The 16196-nt window shown below is 44.0% G+C and overlaps 1 protein-coding gene across 3 annotated transcripts in view; it reads left to right on the top strand.

Moving 5' to 3' along the window:
* The first annotated feature begins 476 nt into the window (after nt 1-476).
* Nucleotides 477-16196, top strand: part of mbtd1 (mbt domain containing 1) — a 40845-nt gene continuing 25125 nt past the window's right edge. For 2 of the 3 annotated variants that reach the window (XM_080517253.1, XM_080517252.1), the window contains exons 1-9: nt 477-625; nt 12570-12774; nt 13038-13171; nt 13253-13367; nt 13441-13523; nt 13589-13706; nt 15168-15302; nt 15388-15476; nt 15960-16194. In XM_080517253.1, the coding sequence (XP_080373379.1) occupies nt 605-625; nt 12570-12774; nt 13038-13171; nt 13253-13367; nt 13441-13523; nt 13589-13706; nt 15168-15302; nt 15388-15476; nt 15960-16194 (1135 nt within the window). In that variant the 5' untranslated portion in view covers nt 477-604. Of the gene's footprint in view, nt 626-12569; nt 12775-13037; nt 13368-13440; nt 13524-13588; nt 13707-15167; nt 15303-15387; nt 15477-15959; nt 16195-16196 lie in introns of all 3 variants that reach the window. The other variant, XM_080517251.1, reaches the window with a different exon arrangement.

Here is a 16196-nt window from a genome sequence, read left to right as displayed (position 1 = left end):
GAGGAGGAAGATGTTTGGAGCAGGAGGAGAAGGAAGATGTTTGGAGCAGGAGGAGGAGGAAGATGTTTGGAGCAGGAGGAGAAGGAAGATGTTTGGAGCAGGAGGAGGAGGAAGATGTTTGGAGCAGGAGGAGGAGGAAGATGTTTGGAGCAGGAGGAGGAGGAAGATGTTTGGAGCAGGAGGAGGAGGAGGAGGAAGATGTTTGGAGCAGGAGGAGGAGGAGGAAGATGTTTGGAGCAGGAGGAGGAGGAAGATGTTTGGAGCAGGAGGAGGAGGAAGATGTTTGGAGCAGGAGGAGGAGGAAGATGTTTGGAGCAGGAGGAGGAGGAAGATGTTTGGAGCAGGCCTGAATGTGTACAGTAGGTACAGAAGGAGCAACGTTCCTCCTTCCTCTCCCTCCATCCTGTTCGTCCAATCACAGAGAACTGTTAGTCGGCGCATGCGCCTTGCGCGGAGTGATTTGTTGACGTCCTGCTCTGAAGTCTTCATTTAGAATCATTTCGGATTTTTAGGACGGTTTCACGGCTCGGTTCGAGCCCGGTTTGGGGCTCCGCTTCTCCCTCGGCAGCTCGGTCACCCAGCTCGGTGTCTATATGAGGGGCTGATGGAAGACACACGGGATTTGGTGAGTGTTTTGAGGCCTGTGGCCGCGGAGGGTTTTTCTCTCCTTTGTTGTTATCTGTCCGGGCTAGCTGCTAATGCTACAACAAGAAGAAAACTTCCCGAATAAAACCAAAATGGGAAGAAAACTGCCGTTGATTTAGTCTGAAGACTCCCTCATATGTGCAGCGTTGCAACGCTTGTGTGAATTCTGCGTTGTATTATTAGAAAAAGGTTTCCGCTCGCTGGGTATGCTAGCTTGTTAGCGCTGTGGCTAACTCACATAGGGCCGCTTCTTCTTAGAGATTATGATTTATATTGTAATAAATATTGAAGGTTTATCTGTTCTTGTGCTTTTATGTGTAACGGAGTGTAGCAGCTGTCCTGGTTGTAGTTTCTGTTATCAGGTGAATATTTAATATGGCTGCAGCCTGTGGAGAGGAGGAAGAAAAAACCCACACTATTCGGCCCTCAACACACTCCAATCCTCCAAACAACAAACTGATCTTTTTTTTTATTTTATTTTTTAAGCAAAATACTGAGCGAATACACTGAGACCCGAGCTGAGGTATTGGCGACGCTGCGAGGAAAACGTCCCTGTTGTTGTCATACTGGCCTCAAAGCTCAATGTGTCAGGGAGAGTTTGGGGACATGTCACTGTATTTTGCAGCAGAAAAGTTTATCTCCGGGGCTGCATCTTGAAATTGTAGTCATCTTAGGAAGTAATTGTAGTTAATCAAACTTATTCTGTTAATTTTGAGATGCTTTGCCGAAATTATTGAAATAAAATGCACATTTCACTATTATAACACTATTATAACTCTCCTAAGTTTTACTAAGGTAAAACAAACATGTTAAATAAAAAAGAAAGTGAACATTTCTTCATTATCCCTCATCTTCATGCTGGTTTAATGCAATAAATTCAAATGAGTCGCATAGCAATCAGAGTTTTATCACCCGGTTTCTAAAACATCCTCTGAGTAATCAAAACTAGCGATGCACGATAATGCCAATTTCAACCGATAAATGTATATGTGCCGCTACCGATAACCGATAATGTCAACAGATATTTCATTGCTTCATTGATAACAATTTGAATACAAATATCTTATTTTCTGGACTATACAGTGCATTTTTCATGGTTTGGCTAGGGGTCAAATCCCAGCGCTATAGGAGTAGTAGGAACTAGTACACAGACCTACAGGGCCTTCTCGTGGCCATCAGGATGACGGCCCTGATAGTGCCCTCTAGCCGGCTTGTATATCACTACCTGCTACTCCTCTACAGTTGGTGCTCTGGAGCAACTTATGTTTTTTCTTCATCATTATGCATTTTTTGGCTAGAACGACTTATAGTCCCAAAAACATGGTGCACGTCCTACAATTCTGACCCGTACAAAATAAATGTAATCATTGTGTGGAGCAAAAAGCAGTAGGAATTTATTGTTGTTTCAGCTTCAAAGGCAGACAACCAAATAGTTTCTACACTTTTAAAAACCACAACATGAGGCCAACAGAACTAAGCCCATAACATTTTGCATTGTAATTTAACATTAACAAGTCTGGTTTCTACAAAGGTTTCTACCTGTTGGGGGAGTTTTTCCTTTCCACAGTCACAAACACACCTGCTGCTCATGTGGATATGTTGGGCTTTTCTATTTTCTCTATAAAAGCACATTGGAATGACTGTAATGTAGTTAAAAAATATATTTTTTTATATATAAAAAAAAAAAGAATATTAAAGTTGTCTGCCAACCCAAAAAATCATACAAAAAAACCCCCAAAACATTAACAATTACCATATTTTCCACACTATAAGGCACCGGATTATAAGGCGCACCTACATTGATTGACATAATTTACAACTTTGTTCATATATAAGGCACACTGCATTATAAGGCACATGGAATAGACCAGTGGTCAGCAACATTTATAGTTCAAAGCCATTAGGTTACATTTTCCACTGATTCTGACACCCAGAGAGGTGCACACACTTTATTTTGATAGTCCTACCTGCAGCCTATGCCAGGAGGACACTACACACAAAACCTTCTTCACTGCTGGTTGACAACTTACAACTACCGGTAATAAACTAAACTACATGAACTAAGCAACAAAAACACAACACAACACAATTATTACCGACACCACAAACCAAATAGAACCCCCAATAATTGCATTTAAAACACCACAAACAGCTGCAATGAATTATGGGAGTTTCTATCGGCTGCACTGAGGAGCTGAGGATGAATTTGTCGCTGCAAGGCATGATGTCCCATCATGCCTTGCAGCGACAAATTCATGTTTTGTGTTGTTGGAGGTTATTGTGGGTTGTTGTTGGGCTTGGTGTTGTGTTGATTGTGTTTATGTGTTTTTGTTCCCCAGTTTAGGGAGTCATTATTTCATCTAGTTTATTTTGGTTTGTTAGAATGTTGGTGTGCAACCATGAGTGATGAATGTGTTGTGTGGAGTGTCGTCCGCTCTGAAGATCCGGTTGAGAAGTTAGAGTTGTCAAAATAAAAGCTTCTGGTTGTTCAGCTGTCAAATAGCAGTCTAGAGTAGAGCAATTCTTCCATATATAAGGCGCACTGGCAGCTTTTGAGAAAATTTGAGGTATTTAGGGGCACCTTATAGGGCGGAAAATACGGTACTCAGTAACAAGGAGTCACATCCCATGTCAATCCATAAAATAAGTAAAATGATCATTTTACCCTGACTGTTGTAAAATAATAAGGGAGTGAAAGAAGTGCCTCCCTCTTTAGAAGGCAATATTAAATAATAGAACAAAAAGAGAACAGGGTTCAAAAAATAAAGTGCTTTTTCCCCACTCATAATCATAAAGGTGACTGTAGCTAGCTAACAAAAGTATGTTCCTGCAGAAGAACCAATGAAGTCACACAAACAATTACTCAGTTTTGTATGTTAATTCAGGTCGGATCAGTGGTAGAATTTTTTGGGCAAAAAGGATCATCTCTGCCTTCTCACATCTTAACCGGTTTCTTTTCTCGTCCATCACATTAGCAGCAGCAGAAAACCAATGCTCACTGTCAACACTTGTGCAAGGGGCTGACAGGTTTTTCTGCTGAGCCAGGTCAGGGAAACGGCACTTGTTCAATGGTGTCATGGTCTGGGTTTTCATAGGGAGTGTAGGCCTGTAACTAACAGTCAAATAAAAGCACATCAAAATACGGTAATAAATTAAATTAATTACAGTAATATTTTTAAAATATTCAACTGCACTTCCACATGTTTTCTCTGATTGGCGAGCTCTATCCGCGCTTTCTTCTAGAATTTCTGCATGCATGTCCAGGAGAGAGTTGTTTCCATCTGCCACTTTCTTCTCTGCTTCTGGCTCAACCAGGTTCATCTGAACATCTGTCAGAAAAAAGTAATCTTTTAGCAATAATCAATATTAATATGCAACCAGCATGACATTTAAAGTTAAAAAAATCATATATTACTAGGTGAATCACACAGGGGTTGGTGCTTCAATTGCTCCAGCAGCATTTTCTTTCACCATTTGCTGTGGTGAAGAAGCGGTCCTTATATCTCGGATCCAAGATTGTGTCAATCAGATATTAGAGCTCTGCATCAATGTGATCAAATCGTGTCTTGGCGGCATCCAACAGGGATGCTTTTTGAAGTTTTGACACTGGTCAGTAGGAACAGTCTTGTTTAAGAGTCTCTGTAATGCTTTGATGGCAGGGGTCACATCTGCTGCTGAAGCTGTAGCCTTGCTGATGTTTCTTGTCAGTTGTTCACATGGCTCAACAACGATCACCATATTTTCAATCAGTATCCACTGGTGTGGGCTCAGTGCTGCTGGTAATTTATGGTCCACTCCACATGCAGCCAGTGGTTGCTTCTGGTGTATCAGACTCAGGACCGCGTTGGAACATCTTGCTGCAGGCTGGTGGGTTTCAAACCTCGCTGTGTCTGTAAGCCAGCAAGAGCAGTGGTAGCTACCTGCGAATGCTTGAAGTGGCCAACAATCTTTCGTCCAATGGAAACGCAGTCAGATACACTCCTTTGACTCAACACAGCTTCATTTATGACGAGTTGTAGTTTGTGTGCCATGCAGCCCAGACTAGAAATGCCACACAGATCCATTGCTTTAATCATATTCCTGGCATTATCCCGCAGGACAACATGTACCTTATCTTTTGTTATGGTCCACTGTTGGAACATCTTCTCAAAAGCCTCACAGATTGCTTCTGAAGTGTGTGACCCCGGGAGCTCTTGTGAATGAAGGATAGCTTGTTGGACCTCGCAGTCTCCATCTATCCAATGCTTAACATACTGGATTGACCCACGTCTGACGTCCATATATCAGTTGTAAAACTGACATAATTAGCGTCCTTCTTCGCCAGCAGAGTGTGGATGTGTGTGGCAAGCACATCATACAGCGCTGGCAGGCATGTGTCCGAAAAGTATTGGCATTTCATAGTGCGGCTCTGTGTGCTGCATAAGCAGGTGAAATCTAATGTCTTCAACCCGTGGAAACGGCTGGTCGTCAACTGTGATAAACTCAATGACTTTGTCGTCAAGTGCTTTGGCTCTCAGGTCTTTTTTGTCAAACTTTTGCTTCTTATCAATAATTTCCTCTATCGTCATCAGTCTTGTTGCTTGACGTTTGCCGTGGTTATCATTTTTAGCTCCAGGTTTAGCAGCACAGGTAGCTTCGAATTGCTTCCACAAATCTTCACGATGGTGAATTTTAAAGGACCCATATTATACTAAATCGACTTTTCTGTGCTTTAAACATCATTAAAAGTGCTATTTGGGGTTCATTTACATCCCCAAAGTGTTTTTTTCATTAGGGCGATCTTTCTCTGTTCTAACTGGTGGGGGAACTCAACACCTTGATTCAATTTGATGACGCGGCACCACCGTGATGACGCGGCACAGAGCTGGAGAAGCCCCGCCTCCAGGAAGATTGACATGCGTAGAAACCAAAACAAGACACGCCCACCAATGTGCCAAGGAGCCTCTTCTCTGCTCTCTCAGTCTCTGCTGCTTCACATTGAACTGCTGTTTTTGTTGTTCCACATCTGTTTTCACCTTCATGTCCACTGGAGAAAATGTGTTTTCACCATCATGTCCACTGGAGAAAATGTGTTTTCACCTTCATGTCCACTGGAGAAAATGTGTTTTCACCATCATGTCCACTGGAGAAAATGTGTTTTCACCATCATGTCCACTGGAGAAAATGTGTTTTCACCATCATGTCCACTGGAGAAAATGTGTTTTCACCATCATGTCCACTGGAGAAAATGTGTTTTCACCTTCATGTCCACTGGAGAAAATGTGTTTTCACCTTCATGTCCACTGGAGAAAATGTGTTTTCACCTTCATGTCCACTGGAGAAAATGTGTTTTCACCATCATGTCCACTGGAGAAAATGTGTTTTCACCATCATGTCCACTGGAGAAAATGTGTTTTCACCATCATGTCCACTGGAGAAAATGTGTTTTCACCTTCATGTCCACTGGAGAAAATGTGTTTTCACCTTCATGTCCACTGGAGAAAATGTGTTTTCACCTTCATGTCCACTGGAGAAAATGTGTTTTCACCTTCATGTCCACTGGAGAAAATGTGTTTTCACCTTCATGTCCACTGGAGAAAATGTGTTTTCACCTTCATGTCCACTGGAGAAAATGTGTTTTCACCTTCATGTCCACTGGAGAAAATGTGTTTTCACCTTCATGTCCACTGGAGAAAATGTGTTTTCACCTTCATGTCCACTGGAGAAAATGTGTTTTCACCACCATGTCCACTGGAGAAAATGTGTTTTCACCTTCATGTCCACTGGAGAAAATGTGCTTTCACCTTCATGTCCACTGGAGAAAATGTGTTTTCACCTTCATGTCCACTGGAGAAAATGTGTTTTCACCTTCATGTCCACTGGAGAAAATGTGTTTTCACCATCATGTCCACTGGAGAAAATGTGTTTTCACCTTCATGTCCACTGGAGAAAATGTGTTTTCACCTTCATGTCCACTGGAGAAAATGTGTTTTCACCTTCATGTCCACTGGAGAAAATGTGTTTTCACCATCATGTCCACTGGAGAAAATGTGTTTTCACCATCATGTCCACTGGAGAAAATGTGTTTTCACCTTCATGTCCACTGGAGAAAATGTGTTTTCACCTTCATGTCCACTGGAGAAAATGTGTTTTCACCTTCATGTCCACTGGAGAAAATGTGTTTTCACCATCATGTCCACTGGAGAAAATGTGTTTTCACCTTCATGTCCACTGGAGAAAATGTGTTTTCACCATCATGTCCACTGGAGAAAATGTGTTTTCACCATCATGTCCACTGGAGAAAATGTGTTTTCAGGTACCAGTATGGTTCCTCACTATTTGTCTTGTGGAAGAAGAAGCCCAGCGGCCAATGTGGCTGGACTTGTTGTTGTTTTCCACAAACAATGTTTGTTTGTGAGCGACTCTTCACCAAAGAAGCTTCCAGAACTACGGTACTTTGAAACTGGACTTCCTCAGAAGCTCCTCTTGAAACCTGCTGCTATTCCCACAATAAAAGACTAAGGAGGGCCGAGATGTGTCAGTACATTACTACAACTACCAGCTGAGCTGCTGGCTACGTCACCCAGGGGGTGGAGGAGGCGGCTGTGGGCTGGGCTGCAGTCTCCGTGAGGGTGGAGGAGGTGGAGGAGCTGAGAACCACCACCATGAGAAGTGACATCAGCTCAGTCCAAGAAATACTAGAATTCCACTCGTTGTGAGTGTTTCTACTGGATCAGCCACATTATTATCCACATGAGCAGAGGAGGGACTGGAACATGGAATATAGTGAAACATGGGTCCTTTAAGGTGACCTATTAGATTTGTCATGTTGAAACTCGTTGCCTTTGAAATATCTTTTTAAGGCACAGTAGAGTAAACCCACACCGGTGACTGCCACGCCATCTTGCTTTTTTCAGTAAAGAAGCTGCACAGTATTATGACATCACACATATGCGACAGTAGTGCCGGGGAGGGGAGGGGTTGAGGAGCCAAGCAGCATGGCAAGAGAGGGAGAGAGAGAAAAGTCTTAATTCAAATTCAACCGATAAAATTCTCCGATAATAAAGACTTTTCTTATCAGCTATATTGGGATGGCATAATTGCCGATAATTATCGGGTGCCGATATTATCGTGCATCCCTAATAAAAACATCCCAAAGTGTAACTGACAAATACACACTGAAAACAAAAGTGTCGTTGGGGTTATAAATCTGTCAGATTACACCATCTTCATCATGATCATGATCGTCGAACCATTATGATGTTTTAAAATGTAAAGTTAATTAAAATGTACCTAATACATAATTTCAATCTTTTTTTTTAGATAAAATGGAAATATATGGGCTCAAACATGGAATAAAGGTGTTGGGTTAATGATTAGTTTTTAATGTCTTTGTGGTTAGTTTTTTTCTCCTCTTAAATCAGAATTATTTCAAGTCTTGAACCTAATTCTCATCGAATGCTTCTACAGTCTTGAGTTTCAGATTTTTTTTTTTGATCGTGTGTTTGAAGTTTCCACATATTGAATTCATAGAAACATAATTTATCACACTTTATTTGGTCTTTTTCAATGTATCATGTAGACCAGTGTTGTTCAAGCACTGTGCCGCGAGATCTCGTCAGGTGAGCCGTGGGAAATGATCCAATTTCACATTTTTTCTAAAAAACATTTGCTCTCACAGCCGCTGTCAGCTGAGAGAGCAGTATGCAGAGTAATCTAGTATAAATACTGTGGCGAGCGCCACGGAAGAATTGCTCTGAGTCGAGATTCTTTTCTGCCAGCTGATCACCAGAGGCTTTTATTTTGACATGAACACACACAACCAGAACTTCATAACAGGATGAGACTCCACACAACACATTTCTCACTCCTGGTTGATCACCAACGTCCAACAAACCAAACTAGTCGAGATAATGAACTATCTGAACCGAGGAACAAAAACACAACACAAGCACAAACCAACACACACAACAACCCCGACAATAACCTCCATAACCTCCGGCAACACATAACCTGAACTCCCATCATGCACTGCAGCGACCAACTCCCTGATGCTACAATACTCTTCACCACTAGAGGGCAGCACAGAACTTTGCCGGTGAAATGTAAAGTGACAGACGTCAGTGTGGTTCATCTCCACCTCCTGCTACCATCTTGTATCAAAGTACTGTGTCAGTGACAGTGATGGAGAAGGTTTTGAAAACCAGGATCTCAGCTCTTCATCCATCAGGTCCAGGTTTCACACTGAGGGAGGCACTATTAAAAAAAGTCCTTGCTTTCTGGATTTACTGGATTCCTGTTGATAAAACTTTGATGACAAAGACTTTATATTGTTGATAGAGGCTGCAGAGTTTCACATTTTAACATTTTCAGGTGGTGGTGGGCGTCCAGAGTTTTACAAAGACAAAAGTGTGTCTTGGCTCAAAAAAGGTTGAAAAACATTGATGTAGATACAAGCTTGTATACACCTTTTTGTGTGTTTATATAATACCAGTTTTTATTAATGTTCTGGAAAGTCTTCATTGTAGGTTCTCACTGAAGGCATCAACACTATGAATGAACACAAATGTAAAAAAAGTGTGAATATCTTAAAACATGCTTCATATTTTAGCTTCTTCAAAACAGCCACACTTGGCTTTGAGTAGTGCTTTTCACATTCTTGTCCTTTTCTTATAGGGCTTTTCTACCAAAAAGAACCAAGAGCCAGTTCAGGGCCGGTGCCAGGGCCAGTTCTTAATTGAGCACCGCCAAAGAAACGATTCCTTTTCCACTGTTAACGGAGCCAAGTGAGAGTCATGTCATTCTGTCACTCCAAAACATGATACGTCACTGATTTCACCAATTTGGTGCAGCAGCGCCCACACTTTCCACCCAAATGCGGAACCCAAGGCAGCCACATCCAGCAGCGGTGTGCAGGAGTGGCTGCTCCGGCATCTGAGCAGAAAGCGCCAACGCCCCGCGCTCCCGGCAGCACCGGCTCAGGTGGTGTCGCCCGGCACCATGCCGGGACACGTGGGCTGCTCTGAGCGCCAGGGTCCGTCGCCCAGGCGCAGAGGTCGGGGCGCTCACAACCAGTGGCGCTGACCTCTGAAGTGGCAGAGAGCCGGCGCCACTGGATGTGACCGCTGGAGGCGGTCTGCGCTGCTGGACGTGGCTCCCGGCCCCCAGCACGGACCCCGGTGCCTGGCTCAGCTCCCCCGGCCCCCAGCACGGACCCCGGTGCCTGGCTCAGCTCCCCCGGCCCCCAGCACGGACCCCGGTGCCTGGCTCAGCTCCCCTGTCCAGACGCGGTGCATCTGCTAGGCTCTGTGCCACTGAGGCACGTTCGGGTGCTTCGCTCTCTCAGGACCAACACGGAAGTTACAGCTGCAGCTCTCTGGCTGCAAAAAATAAAAATTAACAAAACAACTAGTGCAAAGTGGAGGATGTAAACAACAACAACAGAGGATTCATAAGGTCTCTTGGCTGAGATTACTGTTGTAACATCACATATCTGTGGGGCTGTAAACCCCGCCTATTTTTTAAATCTACTTTCTGCAATGGAAACGGGCACTAAGAGCTACTCTTAGCCTTAGGACGCTTCTTGAATACGGGCACAGATATTTAAAAAGTCGAATACAGTCCAAATCTTCTTCAAGTCAACAACATGTGCTCATCGATGTTAGTTAAAGTTTTATATGAATATGGCCCGACAACATGCTACAAGAAGAGGGAAAACTCTTGGGCTGGACTCTGTATGTTCCCAATGCTTGATGCACAGACTGTAACTTGGTAAAAAGCAATCGACTATATGACTGTTAGATGACAACCATACAATTTGCAATGGAAGTTCACTGCAGTGGACATAATAGTCAGTGTTGCCACAGTTGCCTTGAAAAAGTAATACAGTGACTGATTACGAGTTACTCCTTTAAAAAAAATAACTTGGTGTATTGATTACTTGTCTTTTTTTTAATTGAACAAGTTAAATTTCAAGTAACTTTTTAGTTACTTTCAGCAGTTGCCTTCATCCCCCACCGTCTCTACATAAAAGTGACAACCTTTTTTTTCCCAAAATCTCTGTTCTGACCCCTGCCTGGCCTACCATGTTTATACATATTTTAACCTTTGACCTTCATTCTTTGTTGTATTTATATCTGCTTCATGCTTTTATTAGATTCTTACTATTACTGGTAGTTTTTTATCCAGTGATGTAGTTGTTGTATGTACTACTTGTCTATTGATTTGCACTGCCTGCCCTGTGCAACCTTTTAATTACCCCCCACTCTGGGACAAATAGATTCTTTCATTGATTGATTGAATAAAAGACGGCTTCCTGCCAATATATCTTTTTATACAAGAAAATTACAAAAATAGTGTAACATCTCTACAGTTGTGTTTTTGTTGCAATGATGAGGTTTATTGATGTTCGTTGGTTCCAATTCTTTTGTGTCCCCTGAAGGCACTGTGTGAGCGAGTTGCCCTAGATCACACGTGTGGAACTCCGGTCCTCGAGGGCCGCAGCCCTGCACGATTTGGATGTGTCCCTGCTTCCACACAGCTGATTCCAATGAGCTGCTCGTTATCTGGCTTTGTGCTGAACGTAGTGATGAAGCATCAGAACATTCAGTGGGAGACGGGGAAAACCTGCAGAGCTTCGGCCCTCCAGGATCTGAGTTTGACACCCCTGCCCTAGATTAACAGAGGGGAAAGTGTGTGTGTGTGTGTGTGTGTGTGTGTGTGTGTGTGTGTGTGTGTGTGTGTGTGTGTGTGTGTGTGTGTGTGTGTGTGTGTGTGTGTGTGTGTGTGTGTGTGTGTGTGTGTGTGTGTGTGTGTGTGTGTGTGTGTGAGAGACACACAGAGAGTGCATGCACGAGTGAGGGTTGCGTGTGTGGCACAATGATAATACAAACTGCTCTAAGGAGCCACCTCAGGCACATTTAGCATCAACACAGACGGGTTACAACATGTTTCTCCAGACAGCACTTAGGATATGTGAAGGGTAGTTTTGCAGCCCGCCACTAGGAGGAGGTGTCTCGGCGTACAGCCCATCAGGCGCGCAGCCATATCTCCTCCCACAGCCTCTGCTTGGGGGGTGGGGGGGGGGTGAAAGGTACTGCTTGCTTGTCTCTGCAGTTGGTCCAGTTCTGTTGTTGTGAGAAGGCCTTGAGTCCTGAACAGAGCAGCTTCCAGTAGGCCAAAGTATCGGGGGGGGGGGGGGGGGGGCAGACCCTTCGTTCCGCTTGTGCGAGGAAATCCTCCGTCTCCTTGTCACAACAATCACAATGTAAAAGCAAATATAGATAGCCACATGGCTCAAAACTCCTGAAGTGCAACATAAAGTAGAAGTGGAGATATTTCCGGGATCGTCCCGGGTGGCGCATGGCCACAGGTGCTGGCGTACTCTCAACACTCGCAGACACTGGTAGCATGGAGGGCCTTTACCAGCCGCTTCTTAGAGCTTCTCCAACCCGCTCTGTTCAACTTGCTCTGCAGGTTGACGCTTTTTGTATTTTATTTTTTTAACTTTCGGTAAGAAAACCATTGCCAAAGCTCTCAAGGTAAAAGGTTACGCAACATGACGAGTGGTGCATAAATGGCGTGACACAAAGAATCGATTATGAAATTAGTTGCCAACACTATTAATAATCACATTTTATAGATTTTATAGATTTGTTGTTGCAGCCCTAATGATCTATAACCGCAGCGTATTAAGAGGTTCCTTCAGCAGTACCAGTTTGAAACATGTAAAAGCACAGGCCTACCAATGGTATGTATAGACTGGTTATGCTACAAGTCTGAGGTAATTAGGCTCTCTTAGTCTGATCAATATTGCAGATGAATTTGCTCCACGTCTCTGCTGAAGAATGACCGTTTCTCAGTTCATTTCTTGACATTTCGGAGTCAGTGGCGGGGTCTTTTGGTTCAGACAAACTGTTCACTGTGTCCTTGCTTCTCTGCTCCAGGCTGAACGCACCCCACGTTCAGAACGGAAGCGGCGAGACTCGTTTGGGATGTTCGATGGCTATGACAGTTGCAGTGAGGAGTCCACCAGCAGCTCTAGCTCGGAGGACAGCGAGGACGAGGTGGTGCCCTCCATCCCCGCCAGCCTGCCCATTATCAAGAACAATGGACAAGTGTACACCTACCCCGATGGCAAGGCTGGGATGGGTGAGTACACAGTGCTACTCTAACACAAATACAGAGAACAAGAACCCGTTTTTACTAAAGAAACCTGTAGGAAAACCAAAGCCGGCTCAGACAGCTAAAGTTGAAGAAGAGAACAATGTGGAGAACAATAGTCTGAATTAAAAAGCATTGTTTCATTTATTTTTTTATTTTTAATATAAGCACAGCTCCGCTTTAATGCATAGAAACAGCAGGATTTTACCATTTAAAAGTTTGATGATTGTCTTTTCTGCTTGGTTTTGCAGCCACCTGTGAGATGTGCGGCATGGTCGGAGTCCGCGATGCATTCTACTCTAAAACCAAGCGTTTCTGCAGCGTGTCCTGCTCTAGGAGTTACTCCTCCAATTCCAAAAAAGCTAGCATCCTTGCGCGGCTCCAGGTGAACACACTAGATGACCCCAACTGGTCAAAGCGCGGTATGTGTGGTCACACCAATGTTGATGTCTGTTTTGGTTTCAAGGGCAAACCACCCACCAAAAAGGCAAAGGTCCTGCAGAAACAGCCTCTGGTAGCCAAGTTGGCAGCTTATGCTCAGTACCAGGCAAGTCAACAGAACCAGGCCAAGTCAAAAGCCGGTAAGGCACCAGAACCCTGTGTACATCTGTATCGCTGTGGACAGCCAGCCTCACTCTTTGTCCTTCCTGTCAGTGGTCCAAACAGAGAGCTTTGACTGGGGCAAATATATCTGTAGCAATAACACGGTGGGAGCTCCTGTCAGCTGTTTCAAACACGTGAGTGTGAAAAGAGTTTTGTCCCATGGGTGTGATTTGCTTCACAGCTTCAGTCTGTTCTTCAGGCACCGATGGGATTGTGCTGGGGAGACATCAAGGCAGGAGTGAGGATCGAGGTGCCCAACTCTGACACCAGTCTCTCCACCAAGGTCTACTGGATCGCAGAAATCATCAAATTAGCAGGTTGGAAAGAGAAGAGTGCTCCTGGTTTCTTTCTCTCTCAACTACATCATTTGAAGCACAGTTTATAGTATATTAAGCCTCAGCATGTTACAGAAATTTCCTGAAAGCCCTTAAAGCTTCAATAAGGGCCCATTCAGGCCTGGTGTTAACATGCGTCTCGGGTTATCTGATCACAAGTAACGGACTCTGGGGACAAGTCTGAATAAGCACCAAAGCGCGTTCACTTTAACTACTTCCCAAAGTGGGCACGGACCACACAAGCTGAGTAGTGTGAACAGCATGTTCTTGTGAATGTGTAACAGGACATTGACTTTGCAAGATAATGCCTAATACGTAAACATCATCAGTGTTCTTATTTAAGAGCAAGTGATGGTCTGAGGTACAGTATCTCACACAAGTGAGTACACCCCTCACATATGTGCAAGTATTTAATTATATCTTTTGATGGGACAACACTGAAGGGATGACCCTTTGATACAATGTTAAGTCGTCTGTACAGCTTGTATGGCAGTGTAAATTTCCTGTTCCCCCAAAATAACTACACAGAGCTGTTAACGTCTAAACTGCTGGCTCCTAAAGTGAGCACACACCGCAGTTAAAATGTCCAAATTAGGCACAATTAGCCATTTTTCCTTGCCGGTGTCATGCAAATTTTCATGATACAAGGTCTCAGGTGTGAATGGGGAGCAGGTGTGTTAAAGTTGATGTTATCGTTCTCACACTCATACTGGTCACTGGACATTATCATGAAACCACAAAATGAGTTGTTGCTCATATATATATATATATATATATATATAAGATGGTCCAGCCTGTAAGAAGAATAGCAACAGCCTGAAACTGAGCTACAGCAGAGTGACTAAAACCATATAGCGCTTTAACAAGACGGGTCCCATTCAGAACAGGCCTCGCCATGGTAGAGCAAAGAAGCTGATTGCACAAGCTCAGCGCCATATCCAGAAGTTGTCTTTGAAGAATAGACATAGGAGTGCTGCCGGCATTGCTGCAGAGGTTGAAGGGGTCTTGTCAGCGCTCGGACCATACGTTGCACAATGCATCAAACATGAATGCACCAGAAAGTCCAGAATCAGTTTGCTAAAGACAAGCAGACTAAGGACATGTATTACTGGAACCATGTGCTGTGGTCTGTCCAGACCAAGATAGACTTATTTGGTTCAGATGGTGTCAAGTGTGTGTGGTGGCAACCAAATGAGGGTTACAGAGACAAATATGTCTTTATACCCCGACTTTTGGAAACGGACCCCAAACACACTTCCCAGATGACCACTGCTTTGCTAAAGAGCTGAGGGTAATGGAGTGGCCAAGCATTGTCTCCAGACCCAATTCTAATGAAGCACCCTCCAACAGAAGGCGAAGGTGTGCAAGGTATCAAATATACACCAGCTCAGTGATGTCATCATGGGAACAATGCTTACTTACAATGCTTTGTTGTGTCTGCAGGGTTCAAGGCTCTACTACGGTATGAGGGCTTCGACAACGACACCAGTAAAGACTTCTGGTGTAACCTCTGTATCCCCGAGGTGCATCAGGTGGGCTGGTGTGCATCCAGCGGCAAACCCCTTGTACCTCCCAAAAGTGAGTGTGCCACCACCACAGACGCAGTGGTTTTATTTCCTCAAAGGAAATGCTGTGAGTGACCATTTGTGCCGTCCTCTCTCAGGCATACAGCATAGGTACTCTAACTGGAAAGTCTTTCTTGTGAAGCGACTCACTGGAGCTAAAACACTGCCGCCGGACTTCAACACAAAAGTGAGACCCACAAACACCACTGTATCTTTAATCTGTAAAAAAACATTTAAACAGGATGTAAGTCATGTTTGATCAACACTTTTATACCTTCCAAAGTTTTAACACTTCACTTTTAAGACTATTACAGAAATGTAACTAAGAGTAATTTCTGGCTGCTCAGAACATCCAACAAATGTAAATCTTTTGGGGATAAACTTGTAGAATCCTGCACCAAAGCTGAGCTAAAACTTCTGAGTTGTTGGTCTTTTTACATTATGATGCTGTTCTCTTCAGCCCAGTTCAGATCGTACCGGACAGTATGTGGTTCAGTGCCATCTAAAATGTGCCTGTGATTGAGGACAGCATCAAGATGGACCCCTGTGGTATCCTGCAAGAGTCTGTTTTGGGGCCACTCGTATTCTAATTTCCAAGGAATTAGATCCTTGTGATTAATTTCCATTACTTTAAAAGAACTAGAAACAGGTTCTGTTTGTTCCTCTGAAGGTATACGAGAACATGCAGTTCCCCTTTAAGAAGCTGATGCGGGTGGAGGTGGTGGATAAGAACTACCTGTGCCGGACACGGGTGGCTCTGGTGGAGCAGGTGATCGGGGGCCGTCTCCGGCTGGTCTACGAGGAGAGTGAGGACGGCTCGGACGACTTCTGGTGCCACATGCAGAGCCCCCTCATCCACAATATAGGCTGGTCACGGAGCATCGGGCACCGCTTCAAACGATCCGGT

Source organism: Blennius ocellaris (assembly GCF_963422515.1).
Source record: "Blennius ocellaris genome assembly, chromosome: 21".
Taxonomy (NCBI): Eukaryota; Metazoa; Chordata; class Actinopteri; order Blenniiformes; family Blenniidae; genus Blennius; species Blennius ocellaris.
Note: the sequence above shows the minus strand (reverse complement) of the source record. Positions and strands in the feature narration are given on the sequence as shown.